At 37.0% G+C, this 19491-nt stretch overlaps 1 protein-coding gene across 1 annotated transcript; it reads right to left on the reverse strand.

Annotated features, from left to right (window-relative positions):
• Positions 1-9179: 9179 nt before the first annotated feature.
• LOC138159609 (large ribosomal subunit protein uL22-like) lies at positions 9180-9778 on the reverse strand. Its single transcript, XM_069085935.1, has one exon. The coding sequence runs from the start codon at positions 9738-9740 to the stop codon at positions 9195-9197; it is 546 nt and encodes a 181-aa protein (XP_068942036.1). The 5' UTR covers positions 9741-9778; the 3' UTR covers positions 9180-9194.
• Between the last annotated feature and the right edge of the window lie 9713 nt (positions 9779-19491).

Consider the following 19491-nt stretch of genomic DNA (forward strand, 5'->3'; position numbering starts at 1 on the left):
ATGAGAAGCTGAAATCAAGGATGGTTGATTGATTTCCCAAGGTTAAACAGAAACTAAGTGCCTGAGACAGAATTTGAACTCAGGTCTTCTTGACCCCAAGTCTAACATTCTATGAACTGTGCCATTTTCAAGATCAGTTGACCAAAATATCCTCATTTTGTAGATGAGGAAAATGAAATTGAGAGAACAGTTACTTGCCTGAGGTTATATAAATAATAAGAAAGAGAGTTGGAATTTAAAGTCAGTCTTTGACCCTAAACCCATTGCTAATTCCACTATGACAAGTTTCCTCCATTTTTGACATCTTTCTAGCTAAAGAAGGGGATATAATATGGAGGATAGATATACACATATTTATATATATATATATATACACACACATGTTTATATATATAAACATACATGCATATAAGAACATTATATATAATATGTATGATATATATAAATATAATATGTATGACATAATACAAGTGAGATATATAAAATATAAATGTATCATATATAATACAGAGAATATATATGTAATATATGTTTATGTATATATGTGTATACATAAGTATATGTGTGTATATGTATATATATACACTTTATGTTTATGTATGTATATCCCCATATAATATGTGTATGTTTATTTATATGTGTATATACATAAATATATGTATGTGTATATATACATATGCTTGTATGTATATATGTGTGTGTATACAAACATAACTATCTATATATCTGTATCTATCTATACATGCAAGAATGGTGGTTGAACCTATTTTTATCCAAGACAATTTTTTATAAAATATATATAATTCAATGTTACTGGTACAGTGAAGGCAAACCTGATCATTTGTTTGGAGAGATGAGGCATCGAGCAGTTCTCATTTTGGGAAAGGATGAAGCCATCCATTCCTCTTTTCTCTGCTTTACAACAGCTCTGCCTGAGGTCATGGCTGGTTTATGGCTCTGCTCTTGGTCAGGATGTATCCTGAGCAAGGTTTATCATGACTGTACAGGAATAACTAACAAGTCACATTTTATTGTGACCATTAATGAGGTACCTAAGAAAAACGATCAATAGCAATTTTGTAATCAGAGAGAAAGCACACACCAGAGTGGCCTAGGGGGTATTAATAATAATGCACAAAAGGCACAGAGATCAATTCTGAGCTCCTTTGCCCTTGTTCTCTTTGCTCTCAGTGTTTGAGCTGGAGAAATATGTTGATTTATTTGGGTTTGGGGTGTGACTGTGATGGGAGGACATTGACTTATGAAGTACGTTGACAAATGGTGCCCAAATTCATTGTAACAAAATGATAGAGGAAAGATCCCTTATGAATAAACAATAATTATAATCAATCTCACCATTGGATTTCATTAGTGTATGGAACGCCCAGTAAAGGAACTCCCTGTACCAATACAAGTCAGTAACTACTGGGCAATTTATATTCTTAAACAATTTTCTTGGAGAATTGAGAGTATGAATGATTTGCTCAGTGTAACATAGCCAAGTATCTGTCAGAAGAGATTTTTGAACCCAGATCATTGTGATTCAGAAGTAAATTTACTATACACTATAGCACCACTAAATAATAATAATAATAATAACTAAAATAACACTAAAGGTAACTACAACCATAATAATAACTAGAATTTTTTTGGAGAGGGGAAGGCAAAGCAATTGGGGTTAAGTGATTTGTCCAAGGTCACACAGCTAGTAAATATGTCAAGTGTATGAGGCCAGATTTGAACTCAGGTCCTCCTGACTCCAGGACCAGTGTTCTATTAACTATGCTGCCTGGCTGCTTCAATAACCAGCATTTTTAACAGCTTTAAGATTTGCAATGTGCCTCCATTTTGTTGTCTCACTTGAAGGTCAAATGAGAGAATGACTCCATGATTTTAGTAGAACTGTCACATATTCTGGAAAAGTCTGTATTATTTTTATCCTTTCTACCTAGATTCCCAGTATCTAGCATGAAGCTTGATGTGGAAGATTTTCATTTATTTATAGAGATTTGCACATATCTGAACTGGATTATGGATATTTTGATTCCACATAGTTTAATGAAGTTGAGAGTACCTTGAAAGAATCTAGTGAGCCGGCCTTGGCCCAGTAAAACCTAGGGGAGTGTTCTGCTTCTGACACATTGTCCATAGGATTCTGGACAAGTCATTTCACTTTTTGTAGCAGGAGACCCTCTAAAAACACAAGTTATAAAGTAAGTTATAATTTGCACTGGGCATTCACAGCACTTGTTGAAAAGCAAGCAAAAAGAGTTTGAAGAGAATCTTTGTATATGTATGCAATTAGAATTCTCACCTATTCTAAATAGAAACTCCACTTGTCCTCAATAGGACATACTTTATACAGAGCCCTCACTTCTTCCAAAGAGAACTCTTGAAAATTCTGAGGACCCTCATCTGAATAGAAGCTTCATGCATTCTGAATAGAGCTAAACTGAGATGACCCTTCTCTTATTCTGATAAGAATCTTTAAATGTTATTCATAGCCCCTTTTGACTCCTATTTTGAATGACTCCTGTTGTGACAAGAACCTTATAAATTCTAAACAGAAGCATTGTATGTTCTGAGCAGAACTCTGACGCACTCTATAGAGAATTTGCACATGCTCTAAAATGAATCAATTCTTATTCTGGATGGAACACCAATATATTCTAGAAAGGCAGAACCTAAAATTTTAATAATCCAAAAGATTTTCATTTTTGTTTTTTTTTCCAAAAGAACTCACACACATTCTGAAAGGAACATAGGAATGTTTATCATGTAATTCCCATACATTCTGAATTGAATCTAACATATCCCAAAAAGCTTCACATTTTTTTCTTCATTGCATTAGTATACTAAAGAGTTTGGGTGTTTCTGTGAGTTTGTGAACTCATCTACCTGGACATATCCTAAAGCACTGAAGACCACAACCCATCTGTGTCCTGCTCTCTCAGTCCTCTGACTCTTGTCTGACTATATTCTCATTTAAATCTTCCATGGGAGTCAGGTCTTAACCTAATGGCCTCAAAGCACAAATATTATTATGTTTTAGTGGAGAATTTATATAGAATTTCAGTGGGAAATTAGTGGTAAAGAATTGTCAGTCTCCTCTCTAATCTCTGTCTCTGTCTCTCTATCTCTGTATCTATGTCTGTCTCTTTGTCTCTCTGTTTTTGTCTGTCTCTCTCTCTCTCTTTCCTTTTCTCTCTTATACTTCAGGATGATATTAGAACCTGACAATATCAGACCTTATGCTTGATGATGTCTAGAGTGTCACTGTGCTCTTTACAAAGCTGCTGATGCTATTCTTTCCCCACATCTCCACCATCCTTTGGCATTTTTCCATCTGCTACCTTGATGACATTACAAGAAGAAATTAAAATGTTAGTCAGTCCATCTGTTATGCTCAACACATATTCGAGCTCAAACCATTCTAATTCTTCATAGTGTATGTCAGTGTATTACCATTTGTGTTATCTGGTTAGATGTATCTTTCTAGCATGTTCTTCTGTTTAACTTTTGTTCCATTTTATCTGAATGTCTTCATTTAAATTATTAGTCTTGGGGCAGCTTCATAGTAGAATGGATTGTGTGCTGGGTTTGAAGTCAGGAAGACTCATCTTCCTAAGTTCAAATATGGCCACAGACCATTACTAGCTGTGTGACTTGAGCAAGCCACAGTTTCCTCATCTGTAAAATAAGCCTGAGAAAGAAATGACAAACCACTTCAGTAATTTTGCTAAGATAAACCCAAATGGGGTCATAAAAAAATGAACACGACTAAAACGATGGAACAATAACAACTTTTATTTCCTAAATAGAGTAGTTCATTTGTCTTAGAAACTTCAGTGGTAGTTATGCCCCTATATTTTAGACCCCAGTAAAATATAGCATATAAGAAAAAAATTGGTAGAAGTCTCAAATCATAGAATACTATGCCTAGAAACAACCCTAGCACAAAGAATGCCAGAGCTGGGGACCTCAGAAATCTTCAAGTTCAATCCCTCTCATTTAAAATTTAAGGAAATGGAGGCCTTGGAATGACACATGACATTCCCAATATCACTTCACTATTTCTTGGCAAAACCAGCATTTGAAACCAACTCTTCAAAGTTTTCTGACCCCAAAACAACTACTATCTTTTCTCTACTCCTTTTTCTCTATTAGGTGGCCATAATTGGAACTCAACATTTTATAATCAACAATCAAGCAACACCTATTAAGAGACTTTTATATGTCGTCTTGTGCTAGGTACCGTGGATACATGTACAAAGAATAATTTTATACACACACACACACACATATATATGTATATAAATGTGTATGTGCATGTGTACATTTTATAAAATGCTTTCTTCACAGCATCTTTATGAGATAAGCTGTAGGCTTTATCTCCATTTGACAGATGAAGAAACCAAGAGTCAGGAGCTTTGCTCAAAGTTGCACATCTAATGACTTCCTAAGCTAGGATTGGAAGGCAGATTTTGTGAGCTTGAATCCATCACTCTTTCTTTGTTTCTTGCTGCCTCCTTGTCCCTGATACTAATTCTTTCAAACAAGCCCAGAAGCAATTCCTTGCTCATGTCCACACAGGAACCCCACTGGACTATTTTGGTGTTTCCCACCTCTAGTTCACCAGCATTCTCATGGTGATCTCCAGCAGAAAGCAACAGTAGAGTCAAAGTCAGCCTTTGAAGGTAATGGAAGGCGGTGCCTTTGCCTCTTCCCTGCATGCTGGAGCCTTCACATATTTCTCTCTAGCGCAGCTTGACATCTCAAAGAGAAGTTTGTCATTCTAATAAATAGCAAAAGATGAGATGGTGTGTATAAGACTTTTACGCAATTAAGAGCTAGGCCTTTGCTAAGGTTTTCATTAAAAGCAACCTGCTTTTATTTATTTAGAGTTCATGGGAGATGAAAAGCATACAAATCAAGAGTAGGCCCTCCAGGGAAACCTTTTAAAAAATACCCATTGACAAGCGCTGAGCCGTTTGCCTGTATACAACGTGAATGGTGGGCTCAACAAAAAGCGAACAAAGAAATGTGGTCATTTGAAGAAGTCAGACGTTTATGATGATTTTTTTCCCTACTGGAAAAGTGCCTGAGTGTTCAGCTTACTTCTTCTTTGATTAATATTGCTTAGTGTGGTTGCATGCTGTTTAATCTGGCATTACATTTATCAAAATTTGCTGGGGCAGACAAGCATTACTATCATAAAATAAAGGCCATAATGGAACATGGTATGATACAGTGAATATTAGGGCACCCAATGAGTGATAGGCAGTATAGTATGTCCTCCTGGCTCATTTTATTTTATATATATATATATTTTTTTTTTCCTGTTAGGTATTAGAAATAGGATAAAATAAAAAAAAACCCTAGGGTCTATTACATTTATTAGATAGTTCAAGGGATCAAGGTATACTGAAACTAAAAGGGACCTTAGAACATAGAACTTTGGAAGTGGAAATGAATTTTGGATACAGAATATTGAAGTTGTGTGGCACTTTCAATTATAAAACTGTCAGAATATCAAACATGGACTTTGAAATTGGAATGTACCATAGAGAACCAATCTCCACATTTTACAAATAGGGAAACTGAGGTTCAGGTCAGGAAGGAAGGAAGGAAACATGCAATTATCAGACACTGTTCTCATTTCTGAGGATACAAATACAAGTCATTCATCTAAATAATCTTTTTAAAAGCATGGCTCTCATCAAATTACTTATCTACTAAAAACAAACAAATGAAACAAAATAACAACAATGTTATACCAACCCTTAGCATCTCTCAGTGGTTTAATGAAGAATGTAAAAATTCCTGATTCAAACATATAAAACCCTGCACAATCTAGTTCTAGGCTGCCTTTCCAGTTTTCTCATGCTGCTTCCCATTATATAGTCCACATTCTCATTAAACTATATTCTACTCCACTCCATTTTCACCAACACAGCTCTTACCCAAGTCGATCTATGCACTCCATTCACCATGTTAGAAATAGACTTTGCACACTCCTTTCCTCTGTATCCATATTTTTAAATCCCTCTCTTTTTTCAAACCCTAATTTAGGTTCCAACTCTTCCGTGAGCTGATGAAGAGAGGAACTGTTCTCCAATTCCCAAGTTAAACGTGCTCTCTCCACTTCCAATTTCCCCTAGCACTTGATTGTGACATTATACTTATGTCTCATATATGTCTCCAACATACCATAGTTATATATCTCCACCACTTGATTTTAGGTTCTGGATGAATTATATTTTTCTAACCTTAGTGTCTAGCACATAGTAGGAATCTAAGAGATGTGATGGAGAAGGAAATGCCAAACCACTTGTGATGGCAAACAAAGAAGTACTTAGTACCCTGTTTTATCTACTTGAGTATATAGCACCTTGTTTGAGCCCCTTGTGATTTTAAGGTGGGAGTAACTTGCTGATGCAAAAGGAAGGGTAGGACAGGAAGGAGAACCACCACATAGAAGCAGAAGCCAAAGCTGGGACAGAATAGAACTGGTAGGAAGCATGACTGTGGTGCCAGAATTTTGTCTGTCTGTGTTGATGTTACTTTGTCAGATCCGTCTGCTGATAGAGGACATTGCTGTTGTTACAGAAGCCCTGGGACCTTACTTCTGGTTCAGAAGCCCTTAAAGAGGACTTTCTTGTTGTCTGTTTACAGAAGTCCTGAAGGAGGGTTTTACTGATATTTTCAGAGGTCCTGGAACTTTACTGACGATTTATGTTGATTTCTTAGACAGAGACCCTGTCTTCTGGTCTGTGTTGATTGCATAGGCAGAAAGTAAATTGATGGTAGTGCTGGCAATGTGCATGAATATTGTTGTAACTCTGCTAAGCTTGATGTGTGTAGATATCGTTGTGGGTCTGTTAAGTTTTCTCTTCCCAGAAACAGAGGCTTTGCAGGTCTGTACTGGTCACTGTGAGCAGGAACTGGAATAGGAGCTAGGAACTGCCCATTTGTGAATCCAGGTGACAGCTGGGCAGATTCAGGTAAGAACTGGACCCATGGAAGAAGAACCATGGAATCTGGGAGGCAGCCTTGAGTCAAGATGCAAAGACATCTCTTTGGGTACTTAGTGCTGACTGAGAAGATCATGATTTACTGTGGCCTAGAGATGGGAGGACTTTGTACTTTGTACCTTGTACCTCTTAAGATGATTGAGTTAAGGATAATTGTAAACTAATCTCCAATCAAGAAGAAAGGAGACTTTTTGACTGAGAGATTAAGACAATGTGATCTAGGGGTGGGACTTCTTACTTTGTGTCTCTTAAGGAGGATTGCTTCTTAAGGATGACTGAGTTAAGGACTTCCTGGATGATATCTTCTGTTTAAAACTATGTGGTCACTTTAGTGAAAACTATGTGACCTCTGTAGTGATAAGTTGTTATGTTATATCATTGTGAATGCTATATTTTAGTTTCTGTGAATGTTTTGCCTTAGTTTACTGCTGAATAAATAGAGAGTTCACTGTACTATGTGATCAGAACCTTAAAGCTATTCATAGTGGCAGTCCTCTGGAGAGCTGCTCATGCTTGACTTTACACCACTCCAATATCTTTGCCAAGAAAACCCCAAATGGGGTCATTAAGAGTTAGACACCACTAAAACAACTGAACAACAACAAAGAGATGTGTGTTAAAAATTAAAAGAATTCATATTGATCAAGTTAGAGGTAGATCCAGGATAATGTGAAATGTCCTCTGGTAGGATGGTAAATAAAATAATGGCAGATCTACTTCCTTTCTTTGCCATCTAGGCTATATTTCCTGGGTCTCTTTCTCCCTGCACTCTTTAGAGAGACACAGGAAATATTGGGTGATTCATCTCCAACTACCCAGTTTAAATCCCAGATTCTTCCAGACTGCATGCATTATTAATGGGCATGAACATCATATCCAATATATGCAGGTTCACATACATAAAACTTAAAAATTATATAGGTCTGTGGATTTCTCTTATTACCCTTTTATATTCCAATCTATTAATATGAAAAAATATTAAAGCCATTTTAGATTGGAAATCATACATCCCCAGTACCAGCTGAATATTCATTTTAATTTTGATTGGGATAGAAAGATTGAAGGAATACCTCCTACCGTGGTTCTTATTTCCAGGTTTTGGGCAAATTCAAGCTATAACATATGTTTTCAATATTGCTATCCACTTGCAAAAAGACAAAGTGTTCCCTTAGTGTTGAGTCTGGAGTGAAGGTCAGATAAAGCCTTTTCTTCTTTTGATAATACTAATAACAACAACAGCAATAATAATAGTGTCATAAATGCTCTCAATAAAAAAAAATGACAATAAGGGGCAGCTAGGTGACTCAGTGAATAGAGCACCGGCCCTGGAGTCAGGATGACCTGGTTTCAAATCTAGCCTCAGACACTTAACACTTACTAGCTGTGTGACTTGGGCAAGTCACTAAACCCCAATTGCCCTGCCTTCACCTCTCCAAAAAGCAAAAAAAAAAAAAAAAGACAGTAAGCTCTTGTGGGCCATTGCTGACTGACTTGAGCACATTTGTGTAATAACTATAAAAAAGAAAAGAATAATGGCTAAAATTGGGCATATCTTACTTCATCTGAGCCTCATAACAATCTCCTGAAGTGTTGTTATTCTCGCTTTTCTTAAGATAAGGAAACTGAGATTTAGAGGGAGGGCCTAAGTGACTTGCTTAGTGACACATAGCAATAAAGTTTCTGAGACAAGATTAAAAAGACAGGATTCAAACTCAGGTCTTTCTGAGTCCAGCTCTAGTAGGTATCTATCTTCTGTGACCCCAGGTACTTATGACCTTGTGTCAAGGTCATGGGTGAACATAGTCATCATCTGATCAACTGAATGATTTAGCTATTCTTAGTAACACAGCGATCCAAGACATCTATGAAGGACTTACGATGAAAACTGCTATTCATGCCCAGAAAAAGAACTAATGGTGACTGAATACAGATCAAAGTACACTTTTTATACTATGCTTTTCTTTTTTAAAAATTTATGCCTATGTTTTCTTTTACAATATGACTAATATGGAAATATGTTTTGCATGTACAGCTTATATAAAATTTCTTGGCTTCTCGATGAAGGGAGAGAGGAAGGGAAGAGAGAATTTGGAACTCAAATTTTTTATGTTTATTTTTTTTTTGTTTCATTTCACTTTTATTTGCACTCTAATGTCATATTTACGCCCGTGTCATAAGCTTTTGTTTCTTCTGGGATATCTTTTTCTTTTGAGCAACCTCCTCTTCTGGTTTAAGAACAATTTGTTCCTTTTCAGTAAATATCATCTCAATATGGCAGGGAGAACTCATGTATGGGTTAATTCGACCATGAGCTCTGTAAGTACGCCATCGCATTTTGGGAGCCTTGTTAACATGGATATGCTCAATGACAAGAGAATCCACATCCAAACCCTTTAGTTCTGCGTTACTCTCTGCATTTTTAAGCATATGCAGCAAGAATTCAGCACTCTTTTTGGGCCACCGACCCTGTGTCCAACCCCATTGCTTAGCCTGGGCACACCTGCCAACTCCACCATTATATCGACGGAAAGGAACACACTGTTTCTTCAGTGTGACATCTTTCAAATACTTGGTAGCTTTTCGGATATGCATGCCCTTGATAGCTTGGGCTGTTTCACGGGTGTTCTTGAAGGGGACCCGGAGATTTGAACCCCTTGACTTACATGATTTTGTGGGGTTTTCTGGATCAAGAGAGTACCTCACCATTTTGAATAATTACCTAGGACAGCTCAAAGGAAGAGCTTTTATGTTTATTTTTAGTTTACAAAATTCATTTCCACAAAATTTTGAGTTAAATATTTTCTCCCCATCTTTCCCCTACCCACCACCCCAAAACAGTGATCCCACTGAATACCCCTCCCCCAATCTCCTCTCTCCTATATCCTCCCCCTTCCCTCTTCAACCTTTCCAGTAGGGCAAGATGGAAATTCACACCCCAGTGCCTGTATATCTTATTTCCCAGTTGCATGTAAAAAAAATAATATATTTTTAAATATTTGATTTTAAAATATTAAATTCCAGATTCTTTCCCTTCTTCACTCATCACCCACCCTTACTGAGAAGATATGCAATTCAATGAAGGTAGTACATGTGTAGTTATGCAAAACATTTCCATAGTGGATATATTGTGAAAGACTGGTTATATTTCTCTCCCTCCTATCCCATCCTTCGCTTGTTCTATTTTCTACTTTGACCCTGTCACTTTTCAAAAGTGTGTGCTTCTGACTACCCTCCCCCCACAATTTGCCTTCCCTTCTATAATCCCCTCTCTTATCTCCTTCTCCCCTAATTTTCTGTAGATTAAGACATGCAATTGAATGTGTATGATATTCTCTCCTCAAAGCAAATTCAATGAGAGTAAGGTTGACCCATTCTCTTTTGCTTTCCTGTTCTTCCCCTCCATTGTAACAGTTTTCCCTTACCTCTTCTATATGAAATAGTTTACCCTATTCTTTCTCTCCCTATCTCCTTTCATTATATTCCTCTCTCATCTCTTAATTTTATTTTTTAAATATCATCCATTCCTACTCAATTGATCCTTCCCTCTGTCTATGTATAACTGTATATATATATATATATATACACACACTCACATATGTATTCATAGTACATATACCCTCCTATATAGACATATATATATATGTATACATATATGCATATATTTATATTACCTTCAACTATCCTCATACTGAGAAAAGTTTCATAAGATACAAGTATCATTTTTCCATGTAGGAATGTAAATAGTTCAACTTTAATAAGTTCCTTATGATTTCTTTTCCCTGTTTACTTTCTCATGCTTCTCTTGCTTCTTGTATTTGAATGTCAAATTTTCTATTCAACTCTGGTTTTTTCATCAAGAATGCTTGAAAGTCTTCTATTTCATTGAATGACTATATTTTTCCCTGAAACACTATACTTACTTTTGCTGGGTAGGTGATTCTTGGTTTTAATTCTAGCTCCTTTGACCTCTGGAATATCATATTCCAAGCCCTTTAATCCTTCAATGTAGAAGCTGCCAGAAGTTGTGCTATCCTGATTGCATTTCCTCAATATTAAAATTATTTCTTCTTGGCTGCTTGTTATATTTTCTCCTTGATCTGGGAATTCTGGAACCTGGCTATAATATTCCTGGGAGTTTTCCTTTGGGAATCTTTTTCAAGAGGTGATAGATGAATTCTTTCAATTTCTATTTTTCCCTCTGGTTCTAAAATATTGGGGTAATTTTCCTTGAGAATTTCTTTACGGATGATTTCTAGGTTCTTTTTTATCATAGCTTTCAGGTAGCCTAATAATTTTTAAATTCTCTCTCCTAGATCCATTTTCCAGATCAGTGATTTTTCCGATGAGATATTTCACTTCACCTTCTATATTTTATTTGTTTGGATATGTTTAATAGTAACTTTATTTCTCACAAAGTCATTAGCTTCCATTTGCTCCAGTCTAATTCTGAAGGAATCATTCTCTTCAGAAAGCTTTTGAAATTCTTTTTACATCTAGCAAATTCAGCTTTTTAAGGCATTCTTCTCTTCACTGGCTTTTTGGGACTCTTTTGCCATTTGATTTAGTCTATTTTTAAGGTGTTATTTTCTTCAGTCAGTTTGTTGACTCTCTTTTCATGATTTTCTTGCATCATTGTCATTTCTCTTCCCAATTTTTCCTCCACTTCTCTTACTTGATTTTCAAAATCCTTCTTGAGCTCCTCCATGGTCTGTAATCAGTTCATATTTTTCTTAGAAGCTTTTGGTGCAGGAGTTCTGACTTCATTTTCTTCCTCCTGTTCCATGCTTTGATTGTTTTGTCCCCAAAAAAGGAATTTAAAACTTTATTGCTATCTTGCTTTGCCTCCTTTGCTTGCTTATGTTGCCACTTGATTACTTGAATTTTGAACTCTTTGCCACAGTAGAACTCTGCTTCCAGAGAGGAGAGCTTTGTCCCAAATCGCTGGGGTTTTCACAGTTGCTGGAGCCCTTAGTTGGGCACCCTCTATTCAGACACCACAAGCTCTGGCTCACTGGTCATGCATCCCAGGACCTCTAGCCAAAACCATTATCCAGATCCAAGCAGGTTAAATTAAGAGTGATTACCCTCTGAATGGTTACTTGGTCCCCATACAATCTTCAAGCCAGGAGCTCTGAAGCAGGCATGTGGAGGCAGCTGCACAGCCACCATGCCTCAGCTGTGGCAAGCCCTCTGTGGGCAGGGGCCAGACCACTCCTCCTTCCCCCTCAGTTCTAATAGAGTTCCACACTGACCTTTTACTTTTCCTTTGGAATTTATGGGTTGATAATTCTGGAAATCCCCACAGCTGCTGGCGATCCACTGTCCTGAAGTATGCTCCAGCCACTCTTGGTCAGTGTCATCCTGGGGCTAAAACCACAGTCTCATGTGGGACTGAGCTTGGCTCCCAGCATGCTGTGATAAACCCTTCCTGTAGGCCTGCCGGCCTGCCTTCAGCAGGATATTTGTTTCTCTCTGTCTCTTTGTGGGTTCTGTAGCTCTAAAATTTGTTTAGAGTTATATTTTATAGGTATTTGAGGTGTTTATGTGGGGACCTCACAGTTTTCCTGCCTCTTTGACTCCTTGGCTCCACCCCCTCAAGCTCAATTTTAAATAAAACAAATGTTGAAAATTGTTTTTACATGTAATTGGAGGAAAAATAAAATACTACATTTAAAAAAAGAAGATAACTATCGTCTAAATACAAAAGTGGTGCTCAATGTTGTCGCTTTTTAGTTCTATATTGACATTCTGAACCATTGTGTTCTTTTTGGTGCCATATTAAAAATACACACACAAACACATATATTTATATTTGTAGGGGGCAGTTAGATGGTGCAGGAAATGGAACACTGGCACTGAAGTCAAGAGGACTTAAGGTCAAATCTAGCCTCAGACACTTACTAGCTGTATGACCCTGGGCAAATTATTTAGCCCCAATTATCTACCAAAATGTTTATTGATGGCTTTTTAAATAACCTATAATACAGCATAGGATATGACAGGATCAAAAGAAATATGAACATAGTCTAGAAATATAGGAGGATAGAAAGACCGCTGAGGAAATTTGAGGCTAAGGACACGATAACCAGGTAGGTGGCAGGCCATTTAAGCCTTGAATAGCATAGAGGATCTGAAAGGTCAGGGTGAGGAGTGCAATCAGCACAGAAGCTGAATGTGACACATCCAGGTCAGTGAACAGCCCAGGGTCCAGGTTGGATGGAATATGAGATTTCCCATGCAGAATGATGTGAAAGGAGGCTGGAGAAGCAATTTCCATTTAGATTGTGGAGGAACATAACTGCAATGTTTCTAAGGCATTTTAAAGTTTAAAAGAGGATTTTCCTCACAACTCTGTGAGGGATGTAGGGCCAGTGTCATTATTTCTATTTTACAGATTGAGAAAACAAAGACTCAGATGTCATATAGCTAATTGTACAAGTCATATAATTAATAGTATAAGTATTCTGCATAACAGTTGGGCATTATGCACCAGAATAATTTACTAAACAGTATAGGTCCTTTGCCCTATCACTAATAGGCCTATACCTGGGGGGGAGGGGGCAGAGGGAATCAAAAGAAGAAGAGAAAGTTCTTTATTTGAAAAAAATACATATTTGCAGCAAATCTTTTGTGGTTGCAAAACTAAAACTAATGGGAGAGTCATCAGTTGAGGAATTGCTGAATGAGTCATGGTATATAAATGTTATGGAATACTGTTATGCTATCACAAATGAAGAAACAGATCTTTTAAATACACTGAAAAACAAACAAAATAATATAGACATCCAAAATAGAAACTAAAGAAGAAGTCAAAGAAGACTTTATACTATCAAATAAATGTTATAAAAATGAATAATTTTGAAGACTTTTATAAACTGATGAAGAATGAAATGAGCAGAACTCAGAGAACAATTTATATGATAACAATTGTATACAAACAATATTGTGAAGCCTTAAAAGTTCTGATCAGCTCAATGACAGTCCCTTATTCCGGGAGACCAGTAATGAGGTAACTGGCCTTCCTCAGCATAGCTGACCATTACAGAGGTAAGAGTTTTAGGGTGAAGATTAAAATATACCTATTTTTGTATACAGCAAATAAGGGAATTTGTTTTACTGGACTATACATATTTTTTAGAAGAAATTGATTTCTTTCTCTCTCTTTTTTCTTTCCCCCAATGGAGTGAGGTGGAAGAGAGAGAGAGAAAAAAATAGGTTTCTGTTAATTTTTAAAAATAGTGTTGGGGGAGGGAGAAGTTGCAAAGCTTGTTAAATGTTATATGTACTTTCAGATGAGGTCATTCTTCTGTTAGTTCTACATAATTGCTTTACTGTATTACAAAAGACTTCTCAGTAAGTGGGAGTAATCTGCCAATGTTTGTAACATATGAACAAAATGCATCAATAAAACTTGTTTTTTTAATGGTGATTCTGCAACTTGAGCCTAGGTCTTCTGACTCCAAAGGACTTTTCTCATATACTTATGTGAATAGAAGTGAGCTGTGAATAGTCACCATATCTCCTAGGTCACCTGTCCTTGCATTTGATCTATTTCCAAAGTGGAGAACAGTGTTATTTTTGGTCTTTCTAGGAGGCAGTGGTCATAATCATTTCATCTCAATGTCTTCTCTAAAAAGCCACAAAAGCCATTTCTACTTTTGCTGACATGTTACTTATGTTATTATTTATATTGAGGGTTTATAATCGCAAACAGAGATGATTTTGAATTTAGCTTTCAAGTTGCACATCACCTAGTCTCTGGAAGTCTCCCCGATGACACCTCAGAAATATAGTCACCCAGATTTGAATGGTGTCTGTCTCCTGAAGAAGGTGAATTGAAGAGCCATGCCATTCTACCTTAAAATGTTTACCTGAAATTCTCTTTTTTTCCCTCATATCCTCCAGGTTTTGGCTGGAGCAGAGGTATGTTAGGAAAAGGCTTACTGGTCATAGATTGAGGCCTGAGTTTGTTTTGATTCAGTTCCTTCCTACTAAATACATATAGATTGTAGATTCCATTCACTCACATTCTACGTAACCTGAGATCAAAGAAAACGAGGTGACAATCTGGTCAGCCTTGCCCCCTAAACTGGCTGCTTCTTTTGGAAACACACCTAGACTCTGTATCAGCTTTCCTGACTTTGGTGCAAGGGTGCCAAGGAAATGAAGTATCCAGTCAATCAACAAGCATTTTAAGTGTTTATAATGTCCCAAGTACTGGAGTAGATTCCAGGGTTGCAATAACAAGAACTAAACAATCTCTTTGGGGAGTGTCACACTTTACCTGATTCAAGTTCCAGACAAAATCCCTGGGCAATAATCACTGATAAGCCCAATATGCTTTCTTTTTCCATTTCTTGTCCATTGACAAGAATGGAATGTAAGAAAATTTCAGGAGAAAGTGGGCTCCACTACACTACTAAAGGTATTCAGTTAGATATTGAATCCATCTGTTAGAGGTGGTACAGAGAAGGTACTTATTGTTAATCATCTTCATAATAATAATATTTATTTAGCGCTTAAGGGTTTGCAAAGCATTGTATATGTTACCTCGTTTGACCTGAAAACAATGCTGTGAGATGGATGTTATTATCATCGTTATTTTGTAGGTAAGGAAACTGAGGCCCTGAAAAACTCAATTACTTCCCCAAGGGTCATGCAGGTAGTAAGTGTCTGAGGAAAGATTCAAATTCAGATTTTCTTGACTTAAAATCTCTTATTTTATCCCCTGTGCTACTTAACTGCTTAATGTATGGTTCATTAGATTATCTGTGATGCTCTTCCAAAGCCAAGAGTCTATGATTATGAAATTCTATGATCACAATGGGAAAAAAAAATGAACAAGTATATCAGTTTGTCTACAAGTAACCAAAGTGACTTCCTATTTCAATCATGCTACAATTAGCTGTTCTCTAAGCCCTCATGCTACCCAGAGCTTTTACATACATGATTACTTGATAAGCTACCTTCATAGGATCTATTGAATCATATATAGTACAATATATTAATATAGTAGGTATATACATTATATATACATACATACATATATACAATGCATATATATATATATATAGTACAATATTGCTACTATATGACTATTAGTCATTTTCATCACTATCTTACACTGGGACCAATTCTCTTCACCCTAGTGCTAGTCTTGACTGAGCCCAGGTGCCTCCCTCTGTCTTAGTAGGGTTCTTCTCTGCCATTCTGAAGTCTTTTCCCTACTGGTGCGTCTCAGACATCCTTTGTTGCTGAAATCAACCAAGTTTTCCTCTGCTAACCCAAGGACTAGCCTCAGAGGTGGGTCCTCTCTCAACCACCCCCATTTCTATTCTCAGTCCCCTTTTTTTTGCCCTGTTACTGACCCAGGTCTGCATCTCCTTAGCACCTTTTTGATATGGGATGTCACAGGGCATAGGGTGGTCTTCATTTTCTTTTATCACTTTGGGACTGGAGACTGAAGCAGAAAGTTTTAGTAGAAAGACCGCTCACTCTTGGAGTCAGATGACATGGGTTTGAGTCCTGATTCTTCTTTTTACTAATTGTGTGACCTTGAACCATTCACTTTTTAAGTTTTCTGAGCCTCAGTTTTCTCATTCTATAAAGCAGAAATGAGTATTTTCACAGTGTATCTTGTAGTATTTCACTATGTTTTTTCTTCTCCCCTTACCCATCCAGCTTCTTTCCCTAAAGCCAATTGGAGGTCACAGAGGTGGTATTTAGAATCTCTTCCTTCCCTGCTAGGAACATTTAAAGTTCTTAAGAATTATAGTAGTACACTGGGGCTAAGGCCACTACACACATTAAGCAACTCTCTTGTTTCTGGGAATACCCATGTTCCCCAAGGGCCTACACAAAAGAAGCGAGATAGGAGTGGGTATATATAGCTGAACCATATAGAAATATAATTGACAACTAAATAAAAATACAATGAAAAACAGATACCACTACCTTTAACAACTAAGTAAATATGCAGCTGTAGGGACCCTCATGTAGAGATAAGTAGCCCTATTTTTATTTTAGCTTGATGTCACTGGTCTACACAGTCATCTTAGTTATAGCAGCAACCTGGGATTGAGGTATGCCTGCAAAAGTAATTTATTTTTAGTCACTGGAGAGTCAACATTCATCCTTGGAACTGCAAAGCCCACACTACTCACAATACCATTGAAGACCAAAGTCTTTTTTTTTCTCTCCACACTGAGATTTTGCCTATTTTTTTTAATTTTTTATTTATTATTTTATTATTTAATTATATTTTTAATATTATTATTTATCTTTTTTTAAAGATCAAGATCTTTCCTTATTTTGCCTATTTCTCTAACTCTCCTCCTTTCTAAAAGGCCAATACAAGGGCTTATGAGCTGGTCATGGATCAATGATAGATCTTTAACATGGTGGTAAGAAGTCAAGTTACCAACATTTATTAAGCATTTATTATGTACTAGGCAATATGCTAAACATTGGGACTACAAGTATAAACAGAAAGAACACTGTTCTCCAAGACCTTATCGTCTAATGTGAGAAAACAACAGACACAAGAGGAGTGTTTGCAGAAATATTGAAAAGTAAGAAGATGGAATGGGGAATGTGTAGCCTTGAGACCACATGTGGCCCTCCAGGTCTTCCAAGTGTGGCCCTTAAAGGGCTGTGATGATTGTATTGCTGAGAATAAGTCATTCACAGTAGATCATCATACAATATTGCTGTTTCTTCATGAAGTTAGGATTCAGTCAAAGATCCACATGAGGACCTTAAAATTGGGCTATCTAAGAACTCTAACCACTGCGTTAAAGAGACACAAAAGGTACATATAGGAATCCTCTTATGCAGACTCTTGAAATGAATGCATAATTATTATTAATCCTATAAAGCCATACTTTTGCCACTGATTTAAAGGAGTAAACACAATTTTTGATGAGGAGGAGATCATCTCAGACTCTGACAAACTCCAGCCTATCTACACATCATTCAAGCCTAGTTGTTCTTCCAAAACTGCTTTAGTTTGCTCCCATAAGGCAGTGTTGTAAATTATGCAAATCAAGTCTATGTATAGGAAATAAACACCTCTGAAAATCACCGTGGATTACAACATGTCCTAAGTTGGACTCACTGCGCTCTGCACCTGTTAACTTTTATTCCTTTTATCTAATGGATTTCTGCAAGGATATTGTAGCCTTTTAACTCCCTGCTAGGAGAAGTTTGTTGAAAGATTGTCACCAGTTTAAATTTATGCCTAAGGCTCACTTCCTTAATTTGGCCTCCACCTCATTTTCTATTTCTTGTAATTATGTTCCTAGCCCTAGTTTTTCCAAAGCCCCTTGTGAATGATGCTGAGAGTAGAAAAATGAATCATTATATCTCTTCTTCCTGGCAGTAATAGTAACCAGGGCATTGAAAGTCTCTCTTCCCCGGTCATAAACTTGTTTTCCTGTTCTGTGGCTTGGGGAGACAAAGGATTTTCTTCAGTATCTATATCTGACATCTCAAAAATGTATTTTGAAAGCACAATTGGGATACTATCTGGAACCTAGCTTCTGTGCAGAACACAGTGCAGTTGGGAGATAGTGGCAGGGAGAGGGGGGTGGGGTACAATGGAAAGACATTTAGAGTGGGTGGATTTCATCAAACTTGAATTCAAATCCTCTTCTCTGCCTAGCTATTTGATGTGAGCCTAGTGATTTTCCTTCTTAAGGAGATACAAGTCTTTGTTTCCATACATGTGAAATGAGAACATTGGGCTACATGGACTGTCATTATTGAGCGTGAACTAGAGGGCCCCATGCTTTTGAGAGAGAATCTGAAGGGGCAGATACAATGCAAATTTGGACGTCTGTGGAAATTGCATTTCTTGATGTTTAAAAAAAATAAATCTGAACCAGACAATCACCAAATACAATGAGCACTTCCTTACACAAGATAGAAATAGAAAAAAAGGGGCGGCCAGGTGGCTCAGCGAGTAAGAGCATCGACCCCAGTGTCGGGATGACCTGGGGATTGAATCCGGGCTCAGACACTTAGCACCCACCCAGAAAAACCTGGCCATGTAACCTTGAGCAAGTTACTTAACCCCAGTTGCTTTAAAAAAAGAGAGGCTAGAACATGGAATTGCAAATATTATATGCTACTTTTATAAAATCAGTATAAAACTTTTAAAGCTCTCTTGCTTGTCTGCGTCCTTCTGACCTTTCTTCTGTATTCTTGTTTTCTTCTATGCATCAAAAACCTTCAATGACCTTTCTTTTTCTTCCTTCCTTCCTTCCTTCCTTCCTTCCTTCCTTCCTTCCTTTCTCTCTTTCTTTCTTCCTCCCTTCCTTTTTATTTCTTATCATTTAACCCTTGTTATTCTAACCGCTCCTGAAACTGGGGGAAGTACAGAAGAAACCAAAACCCTCACAAAAAATATATATGTGTGTGTATGAAGGACACATCCTTGCATTACTCATGTTTGAAA

Source organism: Petaurus breviceps, unplaced genomic scaffold, assembly GCF_028583685.1.
Source record: "Petaurus breviceps papuanus isolate PSGF00001 unplaced genomic scaffold, PetGlider_PUasm1.0 176, whole genome shotgun sequence".
In the NCBI taxonomy this organism is placed as follows: domain Eukaryota; kingdom Metazoa; phylum Chordata; class Mammalia; order Diprotodontia; family Petauridae; genus Petaurus; species Petaurus breviceps.